The sequence below is a fragment of the Crocodylus porosus genome, unplaced genomic scaffold (assembly GCF_001723895.1).
Source record: "Crocodylus porosus isolate Cpor-Errol unplaced genomic scaffold, CroPor_comp1, whole genome shotgun sequence".
Taxonomy (NCBI): domain Eukaryota; kingdom Metazoa; phylum Chordata; order Crocodylia; family Crocodylidae; genus Crocodylus; species Crocodylus porosus.
This window is the reverse complement of record NW_017728922.1, coordinates 1257325-1271832: the sequence shown is the minus strand read 5'-3', so window position 1 is coordinate 1271832 and position 14508 is coordinate 1257325. Positions and strand designations below refer to the sequence as shown.

The 14508-nt window shown below is 57.7% G+C and overlaps 2 protein-coding genes across 2 annotated transcripts in view; one reads left to right on the top strand and one right to left on the bottom strand.

Moving 5' to 3' along the window:
* The window catches only part of DNTTIP1 (deoxynucleotidyltransferase terminal interacting protein 1), an 8270-nt gene extending 2883 nt beyond the window's left edge, over positions 1 to 5387 (bottom strand). The window contains exons 1-10 of the mRNA XM_019539521.1: positions 5254 to 5387; positions 4906 to 4976; positions 4022 to 4118; positions 3509 to 3607; positions 1977 to 2045; positions 1460 to 1516; positions 1261 to 1322; positions 977 to 1022; positions 430 to 488; positions 191 to 251 (exon numbers count right to left, since the gene is read on the bottom strand). Coding sequence (XP_019395066.1) covers positions 191 to 251; positions 430 to 488; positions 977 to 1022; positions 1261 to 1322; positions 1460 to 1516; positions 1977 to 2045; positions 3509 to 3607; positions 4022 to 4118; positions 4906 to 4976; positions 5254 to 5340 — 708 coding nt within the window. The 5' untranslated portion in view covers positions 5341 to 5387. The remainder of the gene's footprint in view (positions 1 to 190; positions 252 to 429; positions 489 to 976; positions 1023 to 1260; positions 1323 to 1459; positions 1517 to 1976; positions 2046 to 3508; positions 3608 to 4021; positions 4119 to 4905; positions 4977 to 5253) is intronic.
* Positions 5388 to 6449: 1062 nt separating this feature from the next.
* LOC109313115 lies at positions 6450 to 13881 on the top strand. Its single transcript, XM_019539520.1, has 5 exons — positions 6450 to 6899; positions 9300 to 9442; positions 9911 to 10124; positions 12646 to 12830; positions 13460 to 13881. Exons 1-5 carry the CDS (start codon positions 6887 to 6889, stop codon positions 13514 to 13516), a joined length of 612 nt encoding a protein of 203 aa, XP_019395065.1. The 5' UTR covers positions 6450 to 6886; the 3' UTR covers positions 13517 to 13881.
* The last annotated feature ends 627 nt before the right edge of the window (positions 13882 to 14508 follow it).

The following is a 14508-nucleotide window of genomic DNA, read 5'->3' as shown; positions in this document are numbered from 1 at the left end:
ATTTGACCCCAGTACTCTTTCCTGCCATGGCAGGGGGTTGGACTAGATGATCTACTCAGGTCCCTTCCGACCCTAGAAACTATGAAACTATATACCTTAGGCATGGGAGAGGCAGAGCATGCGTGTTCCCCACCCCCTTGCAAGAGCCCTGCGCAGGCCCCAAAGGAAGCAAGGCACTGTGGTTCCTGACCTTGAAGAGGTGCGGGTGTTTGATGTAGAGCCGCCCTCTGGTTCCTCCCATCCCCAGAGCTCTGAAAGAGGAACGAGCAGCAGGGTTAGGCCTGCGCAGAGGGTGCCTGCAGGCTCCCTCCGCCCTGAGCCCACACTGTCTCCTCCACTCAGAGGAATTTACCTGGCAACAGGATTCCCGCAGGCTCCCACCCCCAAGGGCAGCACTGCCCTGCTGCTGCCCCAGAGACAGTTCCTTACTTGTTTGCTCGAGATCCCAGCACAAAAGTCGTGGTCTCAGTCAGCCGGGAAGGATCCCACTGCAGAGCCACAGGGAAAGGGGAGACAGAGTCTGAACAGGCATAGATCAGCCCCCCTGCAACCTCTCACCCCCTTCTCCCATGTCTGCAATGGGCCCCTGCTCTAGGGGGACAGCTCGCTGCAGGCTCAGGTTTCCGTGGAGGAGGAAACAAGTCTCTTGTTTGGCCGCTGAAACAGGCAGTGGAGCTTTTCAGACCTCCCAGGCACAGCAAGTTGCCCTGGAGTCCAGTACACCCAGCCAGGAGGTTTCCATGTCATCTGAGCCACAGGGCTGTGCCAGGGAGCAGGCAGAGGCTCTGGGGTAGGCAGGTGGCAGGCAAGGGCTTCCCCTGTCCCATGCACTGAGGGGCAGAGCAGGGCAAAGCACGGACTAGAACAAGCCACACATTGGAGGGACATCACTCCAGCCTCATTTGCTGAGAGCGGGAGAGGCAGCGAGACTTCACCAAGCACCACTGCTCCAGCCACAACAGGGGTAGGCACCTACCTTTGGCCCGTCGCGCCGCAGCAGCTCCGAGGATTTGAGCTTCCACCTGCAGAGGAAAAGCCAGAGCAGGGATGAGTTCCCAGAGGGATCAGCTGAAGCAGCCTGTGTGGGACAGAACCCTAGGGACTGCCTCGGGGGACAAGCTGCTTTGGCTGGGAACGCTCTTCCAGCTGCCACTTGGGCAAGGGGCGCCAGATGAGTGTGAGCTGACTGCTCACACCCCCCCTGCCCTTGGGTGCCCAGGCAGTCTTTGCTCTCCACTCCTAACTGAGCCCTATACTTACGTAGCCATGCCCGAGGCCCCACGGTCGTTCAACAGACTCTGTCCAGGAGGCCGCCCCTTCCTCTGGAAGAGAGAAGCTCTCCATCATGCACCTGTGTGTGCGCGCTCCCTGCTGGGTAGGCTGCTTTAGCCATGTCCAGTTCCAGTGGCTCTCTGGGAATACGAGCAATGGAGCCAGGACTGCTGGGGAATCCTCTTACCTTCTTGGGAATGGGGCTTCCTCGCTGACTGGACTCCTCCTCTACTTGCCGAGCACGCTGGCAAAGAAGTGGGCAATGGGTAAACGCAGTCCTTTACACCAGCCCCAGCCCCCACCAGCCACACCAAACTTGGAGGGAGAAATCTGGATGCTGCCCCACAAGGGCACATGGGATGCTGATTGCCCAAATCCATGACCAGGCCTGGGACCTGCTGCTATGCGCAAGTCCTCTTCTCCCCCTGTCCCCCTCCCCACCTCATTGGCACAACAGTGGAGCAGACAGAGCCCAGGGATGCCACCCTTTCCCCTGCAGTTCTGTGGCAGGACTAGGACACTGCCTGGGACACCCCTGTACTGCCACACCCCAGGGTCTCCCTCAGTCATCAAAAGGACTGTGTAAGAATGGCCATAGGCTTTGCCTAGCTCCTGCTGGACAGTCCCTAGAAGTCCGGTCAGCAGCAGTCCTGCCTCAGATACCCAAAGAAGCTCAGCCTTTTGGGATGAACAGAAGGGTCTACCTTGGGTGCCGGCTGCTCGTGGGCCAGCCTGGGGATCACCTTCTTGCCATCAGAAAACAGCAGCTTGGCCTAGGGAAGAGAGGGAAGGGCTATGGGCACCACTGGAAGCTGCTGTACTTTTAGGACCCCAGACGGAGGTAAAAGGGGGCACAGGGCTGGAGGTGGAACAGATTCTCTCCCCACAGGCTGCAGTCACTGCTGGGATTCGTTCAGAACTGCCTCTGGCATAGATCCCTGAAGTAACAAATCCTGCCCATCCAGGTTCTGACCCCATGGCCCAATCACCTCCCTTACACAAGTAGGTTTTTCAGGGCAGGGAGGGTTCTGACGGAACAGGCCAGAATGGGCTGCCCAGGGCATGGGTTCTCGCAGGGAGAAGGCAAAGCTGATCCTGCAAGGGTTACTTCCTCTCTCAGAGAACCAAAAGCCAGCTCACAGCTCTGCATCTCAGGTCCCACAGTAAACAAGCCCCCTCCCCAAGGCTCCCAAGTTCCTCACATGTAACCACACTCACCCCTGCCCTGTAGCCTCCAAATCCCCTTTCGGATGGGAACTTGGCTGGCTGGCCTCCCACACAGAGGGCTCCTGCCCACCACTTCCCCTTTCTGGGGAACACAGCGCCCACTCCAGAACCCTGCCAGGAGGGCTTTTGTAACGTGCCCATGTGGTCCCCATATCCAGGCTAATTCCAGGCCGTGAAGGAGGGAGAGGAAGCTCTAGTACTCTGCAGTGCCCACAGAGATGGCCCATCCAGCAGCCCTTCCCCTTTCAACAAGGGGATTCAGCCTTCATGCTTCTGCTGGCCACTGGGATGGCTGCTTGGCACAGAGAGCTGTCACAGGCTGGGAGGGGCCACACAGGTCATGACCACCTCTGTAAGCTCCCCCTGCAGACAAGTGGGCAGGCAGTGTAGGCACCAGAACCCCCAGGAGTGTCCCTTGCTCTGCAAAACACAAGCCTCCAATTTGCACCCGTTTGTCTGAGCCTCCATCCCAAGTGCAAAGCCACTTGAATTGTGTTGCACTAGTCTGATCTGGGAGCAGAGGGTAGTACAGGGTCAGTGCCCTAAAAGGAGAGGTCACAGCCACCTGGCCAGATGCAGCCAGTGCACCGCTAAGCGTGTCATGGCTGGCCTCAGATCATCATAGGGATGGAAGCTCTGCTGAGGTTCCCTCTGCATTGCTGTGTGTCAGGCTGGCCCAGGCAGAGCCAGAGAAGCAGTTCGCACTGGCTGCACAGCCCTGGCTCCCCTCCTTTCCTAGCTTAAGTCACCACAGAGCAGGGGCTGGAGAGAAGTGCTTGCAGCTCCAAAGTGCCACCGCTGGCCAATCCACACAAGTGGTGACTACTTCACACAGATACACACGCCTGTCGGCATGGAGGACATCTCACACAGTGAAGCTGGGGGGCCTGGCTCATACTGCTGTGTCCTCCAGGGACTAAAGTGTCAAGCAGTTGTTGTCTTCACCCGGCTCCTCCCTGGTGATTCAGGGGCTGGGCCCCTGCGGCCTACTGCAATGGCATGTGCCTACCTGTTCCAGGCAGTTCCGACACGTCTCCTGGATCAGCTGCTCTGAGTCCACTTCCTCCCCCACGTTCTCTCGCACATTGCTCGCTGCTTTCTGGAAGAACTGGAGAAGGACCCCCCGGGAGGGTGAGAGCGATGCTGGTTGCATTACCCCTCTCCCCAGCAGTCTCCTTGCACAGGCCTCTGTCCTCAGCACAAGCTCACAGCTAGGCACAGTCAGAAGCCAGCAGCCTTGCAACCACCTGTGGTCAGGTCAGCCCTGCATCCTGGGACTCGGGCTCTGCTGGATGCTTCAAAGAGGGGGTGGTTCTGTTCCCTTCCAGGAATCACCCTCCCTCACCTCAAGCTGTTAAATGCCCTCCATGTGTCTAAACCCTCTGGAAGGGGGCAGGAGGGGCATCTGCCCTTTCAGCCTGGACAGAGCAACACATGGCCACAGGCTGGGGGCTCACAGGAACAGGGCATAACTTCATAGGCTGGAGGCAGAAGAAGCCCCTCTCTCCTCAAGGGCTTTTACCTTCATGTACTTGTTGAAGACATTCTGGATCTCCTCATTGATGCTCGGTTGCAGAACAGCTCGCAGCAAGTCCATGGAGACCATAGGATCTGTGAAGCTGAATGCAGGGGAAGCTGTACCAGAAAGCTTTGCCATGCTGACCCCCTCCTTTTCCTATCTCTTCTCTAGCATGCTGGGGCACCCAAATGCCTTCTAGTCCCACGGTTTCTGATGAGAACATACAGGTCTCTGCACCTAACAAGTCTCCAGGCTGCCAGCCTGTTACTTCTCTGTTCTAGCACCTGACTACCAGCAGCTCTGAAACCCTGGCCTGCTAAGAGAAGGGATTGATACAGCTCCCTTCTCAACCCGTCAGCAATGCCTGAGGGGCTGAAGCAGGAATAGTGAACCCCTGGTATGGGTGCCAGAGTATGGCACAGAAAGGCATTTTGCTTGGCACGTGTGCCTCTGGGCAGAGGGCAGGGAAAGGGCCAGGTCCGTTCTCCTACAACAAGGATCGTACCCTCACAGCTCCCATGCCATCTGCCCTGGCCTGCCAACATTTCACGAGTTGAGGCTGCAGGTGTTTTGGAAATGAGGCCCAAAAACGTTGTGTACCCCTGTGCTAGAGGCTGGGGACAGCAACAGGATGCTCCCCTTCCAGCAGGAGCGAGCCAGGAGCCCAACAGCGCCGACCTGGCTGCAGGCTGAGCCTCAGTCTTTAGGTGGGGCCGGGTAGCACCAACCCCACAAGGGCCAGGCTGGAGGGTCTTGCCCCTATGCTAAACCCAGGGGGGCAGGAAGGGATTCCCCCTGCTCAGCCTGGTCTGCACCAGGGGCTGGCCTTCCTCTGCAGTGGGGGTATGGCCCGGGCTCAACGGGGACCGGGGGGGGGCTGCGCTTACCTGGTGGTCATCTGCGAGCGCCGCCCACGCCGCTGCACCTGCCGGTGTTTGATCATGATGTTCCAGGGGCTCTGCAGGGACAGCCGAAGAGTGGGTGCTTGCACGGGACCCCGAGACCCGGGCCACGGCAGGCGGCAGCCCCGGGTGGTGTGTGAAGAGGGGAAGCCCCAAGGGGAGGTATAAAGGGTGGATAGGACTGAGGAAGCATAGAGGGGTGGCAGCTCCGGGTGGCGGGGGGGCGACAGGACTGGGGGGAAGCTCCGGGAGGGGGCTATGAAGGGGGGAGGTATAGAGCGGGGGCCAGGACTGGGGGGACATGGAAGGGGCAGCCCGGGGCGGGGGTCTCACCGTGCTGACGAGCTGCCCGTCGCCCTCGTGCGGCCCCTCATCCTCGGGCGGGCCCGGCGGCTGCTCGGGGTCTCGGGCCGCCCCCATCCCGCCTGCGGCGCGAGCCGTCGCACCCGGAAACGGCGCTCCTTGGCTCTGCGGGCAACGTCATTGAGCGGCGCCGGAAGAGCGGCGCGCCACCATGGCAACCGGCCGTCGGGGGCGCCATCTTGGCAAGGGGCGGGGCATCGGGCCCCGCCTCCCCTCGGCTCCGCCCACACCTGCGCCTTGCCCCACCCCACCCCACCTTCCTGCTGACCCCTTCATTGCGCGGGGGGAAGTGGCCCTGCCTTCGACTCCCCTGTGCCAGGCCCCGGCGCCTTCGTCGGGTGTCTTGGCCCTTGGCGCTGGAGACACATGGGTGCGGTGGTTGGTCCGCGGGGGACCCCGCACCCTGCACGCCGCCCATTACATCCCGGATCCGCCCTCAGCTGCCGGCCTCCGCCAGGCACCCACACGGGCCAGGCGGGGGTCATTCTCTCCTCCCGTCGCTTCTGCTGTAACACGTTGGGCTGGCGGCTTAGAACAAGTGCCGTCCCAGGGGTCGGACATCCCCTTCGTTTGGGACAGGGCTTCGCAAGCGCACCCCGTGCTGTCCACACAGGCAGCGGTTAAGATTTCTGGTAAAATAAGCGAAATACCAGGCTCGTTTCTTTTGGGTGCCTCGTCCAGGTGCGGTGGGACACTAGAGGCTTGGTGCTCACCCCCGATATCTGCTCTCTCACGTGGAGAAGTGTTATCTCGCTGTGCAGGGCGGGGACCCGGGTGGGCAAGCCTTGTCTTCAGGGGCACCTGGGAGATAGCGAGATGACCAAACCTGCCAGCGTGTGTGTCGAGACCCAGTCTAATCTCTGCCGCTGGTGGCATTGCTGGCCTTGGGTGCGGAAGGAAATTGCAGGCAAGATACAGCACGACTTCAGCGAGACCACTGATGCTGTCGTACGTGGTGGGACACGTGGTCCCTGCCCCGTGGGATTTTGTGATCTTCGACGAGAGACGGAAAGTCTGACGTGCGATAGGTAGGACTGATGCACCGGATGAGATTTTGAGCCCGTATCCATTGAAGTTAGCGGGACCGTTGCCACCGACTTCGGTTGGGTCAGGATTGGCCCTTTGTGTGCAACAGCCCAGTGTAGGCAGTCTGGTGCGGCCGGTTCTGAGTCGTCGGAAAGTTTATTTCCAAAGCCTCCTCGCTTGGGCGGGTTCAGGCAGACCGAGGTTTTCTGGATGAATTGGAGGAAGGGGAGAGCATCGGCCTTATGGGTGACAGAGAGCGTGGAGCGCCTGGCAGAATAAGCAGGCAAGAGAATGCTTGAGTCTGAATGGGAGAAAGCTGGCTGTGGGGACATGGGGGGAGCCCACACGCCCCTTCGGTGCCAGGATGGTGAGTGTCAATCTAACGCATTGCTCACCGCAAGCTGAGGACTCTGTGACCCGTTTCCTCACCCACAGCGGGTACTTTACACTGGGTATCACAGTCTTCAGCAGCCAGCTTTCATTTTCTTCATAAACAAGCCCACTGCTTTCCATTCAGCAGAGCAGGAAACTCTGAGAGTCGGGAGCTCTTGCCCCTGCATGCACCCAGACTACGCAGATGTTGCCCTTGGGTGAGTCCTCATCAGGAATTTATTCACTTGGTAACTTCCTCCTCATCTTGTCACTGGCACTTGTGTGCTGGGGAAGAGATACATGGGACAGGCTCTCTCTCAGGAAGCCAAAGGTCTTGGTCTCGTGCCACTACTATGCATTGCTCCCTGAGCGTCACTTGATGTTAAGATCCAGGGAGAGTGCTATTACTTGTCTGGGGGGGCTGCAGCTTGGGAGGGGGTACATTTATTTCTAAAAACAAATTAAATGAGAACATTTCCTCTATAACCGTTGTTCACGTATTGTTTGTATGTTGGCTGTGCCCATAACATTGAAAAGACATAGTTAAAGAGCAGTTGGCACCTGTTTGTTGTCAGACTGGAAGGACGTAGCCCAAAACAGCCTTGTATCGTGGGAGTTTCTTCTTAGTCTGATGTTATTTGGTATTTTCCCGAATGACCTGGATGGTGGAAGACAGAGCACGCCTCTGAAGATGCCAGATGACACCAAGCTGGGAGAGGCAGCAGAAACTTCGGAGGGCGGGATTAGAAATCAAAATTGTCTCAATACTTTGAGGAGCTCAGGTCGACAGAGTCCTTTTAGGAAGGATGTGCAGAAAGTGCAGAGGTTCCAGAAGCAAACAAGAAAGACGATAGAGAGGCTGAAACGCAGCCAGATGAGGAAGGGTTGAGAGAGGTAAGCTGTTTAGTGTGGAGGAAAGGAGACTGAAGGGGACATGCTAGCAGTTCTCAAATATTTGAAGGCCTGCAGTAAAGAGGATGGAGAACACTGTTCTCTTTTGATCTTAATTGATCATTCCCATGTCACAATCCTTTTTTGTTAACACCATTTGCAGAAGGTCACCAAACGTGGGCAGAGTCTGCAGAGTATAATACAGAGACTATGTACAGAGCTGTGAGGTTTCAGGTTCTAGTTTCGAGTGAAAGTCACAATTTTCCACCTCTGACGAAGAACCAGCCCTGAAGGCAGCAGCAAAAGCTGGGTTGGCACCCAATTCTCTGTGTCATTGTGCTCAGTGCCAGATGCTCCGAGATATACTTTCCAGCCAGCCCTAAACTTTGTTTTTCTCGGCCTTGATCTCCATCTGGAAGCAGGAGAAGGAAGTTCTTTCCCACCTCCCAGAGGCTATGGGGAGGGCAAGCAGCTTACTTATCACAGGGTGCTCCGGGACCGTGGTCGCCGAGGCAGTATCTGGACTGCGGCAGAGTCCGGGAGGTACTTGGATGGCGTTGGCAAGCACTGCCAGAGCAGCAAGTCCCTTTGCTCATTGCCCACTGTATCTGCTAACGGTGTTGTGAGCTTCTCTCTGGATTTGAACGGGTTCAGCGCAACAGAGCAAACCCATCTGGAGGACAGCACAGCTGTAACAGCTCTCTTTGCTGCTGCTTTTGAACGTTTTGGGGGTACTAAACCTGGTGTGCATTGGGAAGAGGCTGCCTGTGCTGCTGCGTTGGCAAGTCACCCTTCTGGGTCCAGCTTAGCTTGGGGAAGAGCTCTCTGGCTGTTCCAGTGGTTTCTGTACCGGCCAAAGGAGTTTGGGACTAGTATAAGTGCACCATGCTAGTGCTCTGGCTGGCAGAGCTGCGCTGATCACAGATGTGATTCATTGCAGCAAAGTGCTGCAGCTTCACTAGCAGAACCTTTCAGGTTTGCCTGGGCCTGAGTAACAGTATGTCAGCTGCACCCGACTGCATTCAAGATTTGGTGAAAAGTCCCAAACAGAGCTGGGCCACGGGTCCCCAAGCCTTGGCCCCTGTGGCAGGGAAGGGGGCTTCATGGGGTGAGCTGTTCCAGTGAAAGCCGGGGAGCTTTCAGTAAGATTTGACACCTGCAAGTACAGGCAGAAGGAAGAGGCTGAAACGTGCTGGCTCAGGGGGCCTGGAGTCCAGCACCGAAATCAGAGCATCCTGATTTTCAGCCGTGGTGTCGCTGCCCCTGCCCCAGCAGGAAGAACAGGTGCTCCGGACCTGTACTTTATGTAATTCCTTGTTGTAGGCCCTCAGGCTTGCCGGCGCCGGCCGGATTGGGGAGCACAGGCGGGTGGCTCTGCCTTACAGTGCTTCAGCCGTGGGCTGCTCCAGAGCCTCATTTGGCTCATACCAAGGGGCTTTGAAGGTCAACTCTCTCTTGAAAATGATTCAAAATAACTCCAAGAGGCAGCAGGAGCTTTCTCACAGCTCTTTGAAACCTCAGCCCGAGGCTTGGAGCTCAGCAGTGCCAGCACCACCGCAAAGGGCGGGGGTGCTAGAACCTGCAACGGCGCCTGCCCCTCTCTGTGGGTGCAGAGCAACCTCCGGCGGGGACTGCAGCCTGTGTGGAGAGCTCGGAGGAGGGTGGATGGGAAGCCTTTCCTGGATTCGAGGCTGCACTCCTAACTGAGTCTCTCTTCCCACTTCCAGCTCTTGGCTGCCTGTGGCTCCTCCTGCAAAGACTGGCAGTGGCAGCAGTGTCCATGGACAGCCAGTGTGGGGCAGCAGCAGTCCTCCCTTGCTCCCCTGCTGCCAAAGGGATGCAGAACTTCTGGGCCAGTGGCTGGTACAAGGTAGCGCCCTCCCACAGAGGCAGCACATGTCCTGAACCACTTGGAAGAGCCAGCGCTTTTCTAAACCGCAGCACAGCTCTTTACACACTCTCAGGGCCAGTGCACCTGGGGACAGTCTGGAGGGGAAAGAGGGTATCCAGGGCTCCTTCTATTTGTTTCAGGTGCCACGGACAGTTGGGGTTACGGGTACGTGGGCACAGAGAGACCCCCATGGCACTGCCTGCTGCCTTATCCCAGCTGACTCTGTGAGAAGTGCTGGTTGCTGCATCCTGGGAGCCCCTCTGCCCGGTTTACACATGCTGCGTGGCTGTGTGAATGTAAGGCAGTGCCACAGGCAGGTGCATGAGAAGATGTTAGTGCCCAGCAATGGGAGTTGGTCTGTTCTGCCCTAATTTAACCGGCAGCCCGGTTTGCCAGGCTGTGCCACGTGCCCTGATGCACTAACGGGATCCTGTTGCTGCGTTGCAGGTCGTCAACAGCAGCCAGGAAATGGGGCTGATTCGGAACCTCAAGAACAGGACGACAGTGTATGACAAGATCCAGCGGCAGTTCCTGATGGACGAGCAGCAGTCGCTGGTCATTCCTAAGGTCCGGCCAGAGGACGCTGGCACTTATCGCTGCTCCCTGTGGGCCAATGTGGGACATTTCAATCAGCAGGCAGACGTCATCCTGCGGGTGTCAGGTGAGGTGGCTGGGCCAGAACCACAGGCATTGAAGGCCAGGCACCACAGTGATGCGAAGAGCTTGGAAAGCAGGCAGGCAGGAGACACGGGGCCCCAAGCTTCCCCCTCCTGTGGCACAAAGAGGGCGTAGGTGAAATAAAATAATGGCATCTTGGACAGCTGCCAGCCTCACTGATACAGAACAGCTGCTTATTTCACAGTAGTTCCCAGGGGCTGCCCTTCACATGGGGCACTGGATACCTGCCCTTGCAGTCACCATCCCTTTTTTCCTTTTCTCATGCTCCAGGGAGGGGGAAGGAACCCCAAGACCCTTTGAACTTTTGTGGTCAACCCCGCCATGCCTGCTGCTCTATAACCTAGAAGCCCATACTCAGCCGGACGTGGTGAGGGGGAGAGGTTTCTTCCTCTGTGTGCTGGGGGGGAGAGTTTCCTCCTCTGTGTACTGTTGGGGGGTGGGGGGGGGAGAAGTTTCCTTCTCTGTGTGCTACCAGGGGATGATCTTGTTCTATGCATTTAAGAAAAAGCAAGTCCTACTTGATGAAGCAGGGTCTGTGCAATCCACCTCCTGGCCTGCGTTGTGTCTGCCAGTGTCATGGAGTTAATGAAACAAAATGAGACATGACACTGTGTGTAAACAGTGGAGCTGCCCCAGAGACAAGGGGCACGTGGCCAGCTATTCATGTTGACTGTTGTGGTGCAGAGAAGTCAGGCAGAACTCTCCACCCAGCAGTCAAACAGCCCTTGTGTATGGGGAGCCAATGAGTCACGCCTGCCCTACCACAGCGGGATGTGGCCCTGTCTTTGTTTGCCTCAACAGTCACTTTTGCAACTGCCCTGCAGCAGGTGGGAGGAAAATGGATGCAGCTCCTTGCTGAACTAATTATGAGTGTAATTGAATAATGGTCCTCCTCAGCCCCAGCATGCCAACACAGGCTGTCATGGTCCCACTGTTATGTCCCCAGAGTGGTGTCACTTCCCCTGGCCACCAGGCACAGTCCATGTAGCACTCCAGCCGCCAGCAGGGCTGCCAGGAAATACTGGTCCCACTTGAAAAATCCAGGGCATTTAGGAAGCTAATGGGATTCCTGGCACTGGACCTGGCCAGGAACCCAAGGTGAACACCCTGCACTTGAGAAAAGTGCCTGGGGCTGCTGAGAGACAGGGCATCGATCCCAAACTGACTGGGAAGGAAGGGCATCCCTAGCATGGCCTCCAGCAGCCAGGGGCTCTCGGCAGGCAGCAATGAGCTGCAGGGGCTAACGAGGAGCTATGCCGCGTGGCTGCAGATCAGCACCGTACCTAGACTCCTGGAGGCCTTTTAGCATGGGGCCCCCCTTCACCAGAGATAATGACAATAATAATTAAAAACTTGCCATTTTTGGGCCCTCTTTCTGTCCAGGCCCCAGGCAGCTGGCTGGTTCACCCATGACGGTGTCCAGCCCTGCTGCAGCTCAGAAGTTGCTGCCGTCACGGGGGCAGTTTTCTGCTTGAGCTCATTAGCCAGGCAGGTTGGGAGGACACCGTCATTGCTGTCCTGGAGCCTCCAGCAGCCGGTGGGAGCAATGAACCCCCTGGTCCAAGCAGGGTTAATAGCAGCAGTATGCCAGGACTAGCAGCCTCTGGAGAGAGCCAGGGGCTGCCAGGACTGCAGCGGAAGTAGGTGGATTGCTGAGTCACAGCATCAGAATTGAGCCAAGGCCAGGATGCATGGAGCAAACCTGTACTTAAATCGGCTTCCTACATTTCCCTTCCCACACAGGCTTCCTCACCAGCCCGGCCACGTGCCCCCCTCTCCAGAGCCGACATCTGTCCTGGTGCCTGCACAGGAGGTTGGTCGGAGGCAGCTCACTGAGTTGAGCCTGGGCCCTCGCCTCTCTCACTGTCGTGGGAAGTGCCCCATCCTGGACCAGAGGTGTAGAGAGAACGTCCACTTCAGGCCGTTTCCTCCCCTGCCCTGCTCCTGCCAGGGCAGCCCTGGGCCCAGGCCACACAGGCATGAGCTGCCTTTGAAGCCCCTCATCTCGGAGTGAGCCTGTCCCCCAGCTGCCTGTGGTGCATTGCCATTCCCCCTCACCCACCTGTTAATAACCTCAGCGTGGTCATCAAGCAGGGATGGGCAAAGGCAAGCATATCTCTGCTCAGAACATGCCCAGCCAGAGTCTGCCCTGAGTGACCCCAGGTCCCTCCAAGATAACTCTGTTCAATCTCTGAGTTAACATCCAGGGACCAGAGCCCCGAGACAAGCCCCATGCTCTGAGATCACCTGCTGGGGAGAGGGGAGTAAATCTGGGGCCGCATCATTTGTAACACGCTCTCTACAAATGAGCTCCCTGGTGCCTGGGACCCGGTGCCAGCTGCCACAGCTTGTCGTTGGGACGTGGATGCCCCACTCCACCTTCCAACACCCCCTTTCCCAGGCTGGAGTGCGGCTGCCAGCAGAAGAGGCTGGGAAATCGCTCTGCGTCTGGCCCTCTGCCTCAGGGAGGTCTAGCCCTGAACACACCTCTTTTTTGTCTGCAGACTGTTCAGCACCCTGGCTGGGCACTTCACCCACGGGGACGTCGCCGCGGGGTCCTGAGCGGGAGGGCAGCACAAGCCCCAACTCCACCTGCTGCCGGGAGCCACTGATTCCTGTCCTTGCTGCCGTCCTGGGGCTGCTGGCCTTCAGTGTGGGGAAGGGGCTGCTCAGCATCATCCTCATCCTGGTGGGTCTTAGTGGCACCCAGAGGGTTTTGCAGGGCCAGGCTCAGGGTAGGAGCTCAGGGCTGCCCCTCTGAGGGAGATCTCATTTCCCACCTGAAGGTGATTCCCAGATGAATGATGAGGCCCACCTGGTGTGAGTCTGGCCTGGCAAGAGGAGGGTACCAGGCTTGCTGCTTGGTCATGGGACCCAAGGCTATAAAGGCACCTGGAATCAGTGCTCAGGGGCAGCCTGCCAGGCCAGGCCTTCGTGGAAAAGAGACTGCACCCCGTTTTCCTCTGTGGGGGTGACTCTTCCCCTTCTGCTACAGGCAGAATGAGCCCCAGTGAGAAGGGGCAGGCAGGGAGAGAGCTCTGTGTTGGTGACTTTTCTGTGCGCATCTGGATTCCCAAACCCAGCAGTTTCCAGCAGCAAATGCAACATCAGGCTGCAGGCAGGAGCACACTGGGTGAAAGTGGCCTTAGCCTCGGCCTGTCATGTAGACTGGTGAAGGTGTCTACTGCAGAAGGTGTTGCCCGCAGCACTGCTGAAATCTGGTGGGTGAGATGAAGCTGGCCAGACGTGCGGCCTTTATGGCTACTGCTGTCGCCTCAGGAGCTAATGAGTGCTCTGCTTCCTTGTCTTTCACCCTAGGTGATCAGGGTCAGCCTCAAATACAAGCGAAGGAGAAAACAAGTGCGAAACCTCTGAGGGAGAAGCATGGAGCAGACGGAAGCAGACAGATGTGCCTCGGAACCAAGGAGGAGGGGAGGGCATGGAGCCAGGAACGGCCACGGTGGCAGCACTGTGTGTCGGGGCAGAGCTCCACACAGACACATCGCTTTAAAGGGCTTGCAGCAGCGGGCTCTGTGGAGCCTGTGTTCCCAGCACCATGCCCATCCTCTCTGTCCCCTGCTGTCTTGCTGTTCAATACACCCTCATGCTGTGCCTCATTGCTACCTTAGGCTGTGAGCTCACGTGGGCAGGGACAGTCTTTTCCTCTGTTTGGGCCCAGCCCAGTCCAGTGAGCCTCTGGGTTGCTGCAATGCACGTAATAAATAACAACCATAACAGCACTGTGGGTAACGGCCTTTCCTGGGGTGCTGCTGTCCAAGCAGCTCCCTGAGTGCAGCCATTTGGATGAGGCTGTTTCTGTCTTGCTGTCGTTCCCAGAGCCAGCTGAGCCTTCAATTCTCGCTCCAAGTTATTCTGCTGTGCCTCTGGCTGAAGGGCAGCAGCAGGAGGCTGGCACCTATGTAGCATTGCACAGAGTCCAAGCTCCCCTCTCCTCTGGTCATGAGGCTGGGACAAATCACTGCTGCTGCAGCAAAGAGGTGGAGGTGGGTGGACATGGGGCCACACAGACATCTTGAAAGGGGCTGTGCTCATCATGGGGCATATGGTCATTGTTCCATGGGAATCACCATGGAGGAAGGGGCAGCAGCCCATCGGGCTGGATCCAGGCCACCAGGCCCCATCTTGTCTCAGGAGCCTTCTCCTGTTTCTTATGGGCTAGCTCCACAGGTCCTGCCTCCCTGCTGCCAAGAGCCTGGACAGGCCCCACACATGTCCCTCCTTGGGCAGCCTAGGAACCCTCCTCAGCTTCCTGACATGAATTTGCCCATGTGGTCCACTTTCCCTGATCCCTGACTGGCTTTGGCTGCAGTCACCGTGCACAGGTCCTTGCAGACCTGAATCCAGTT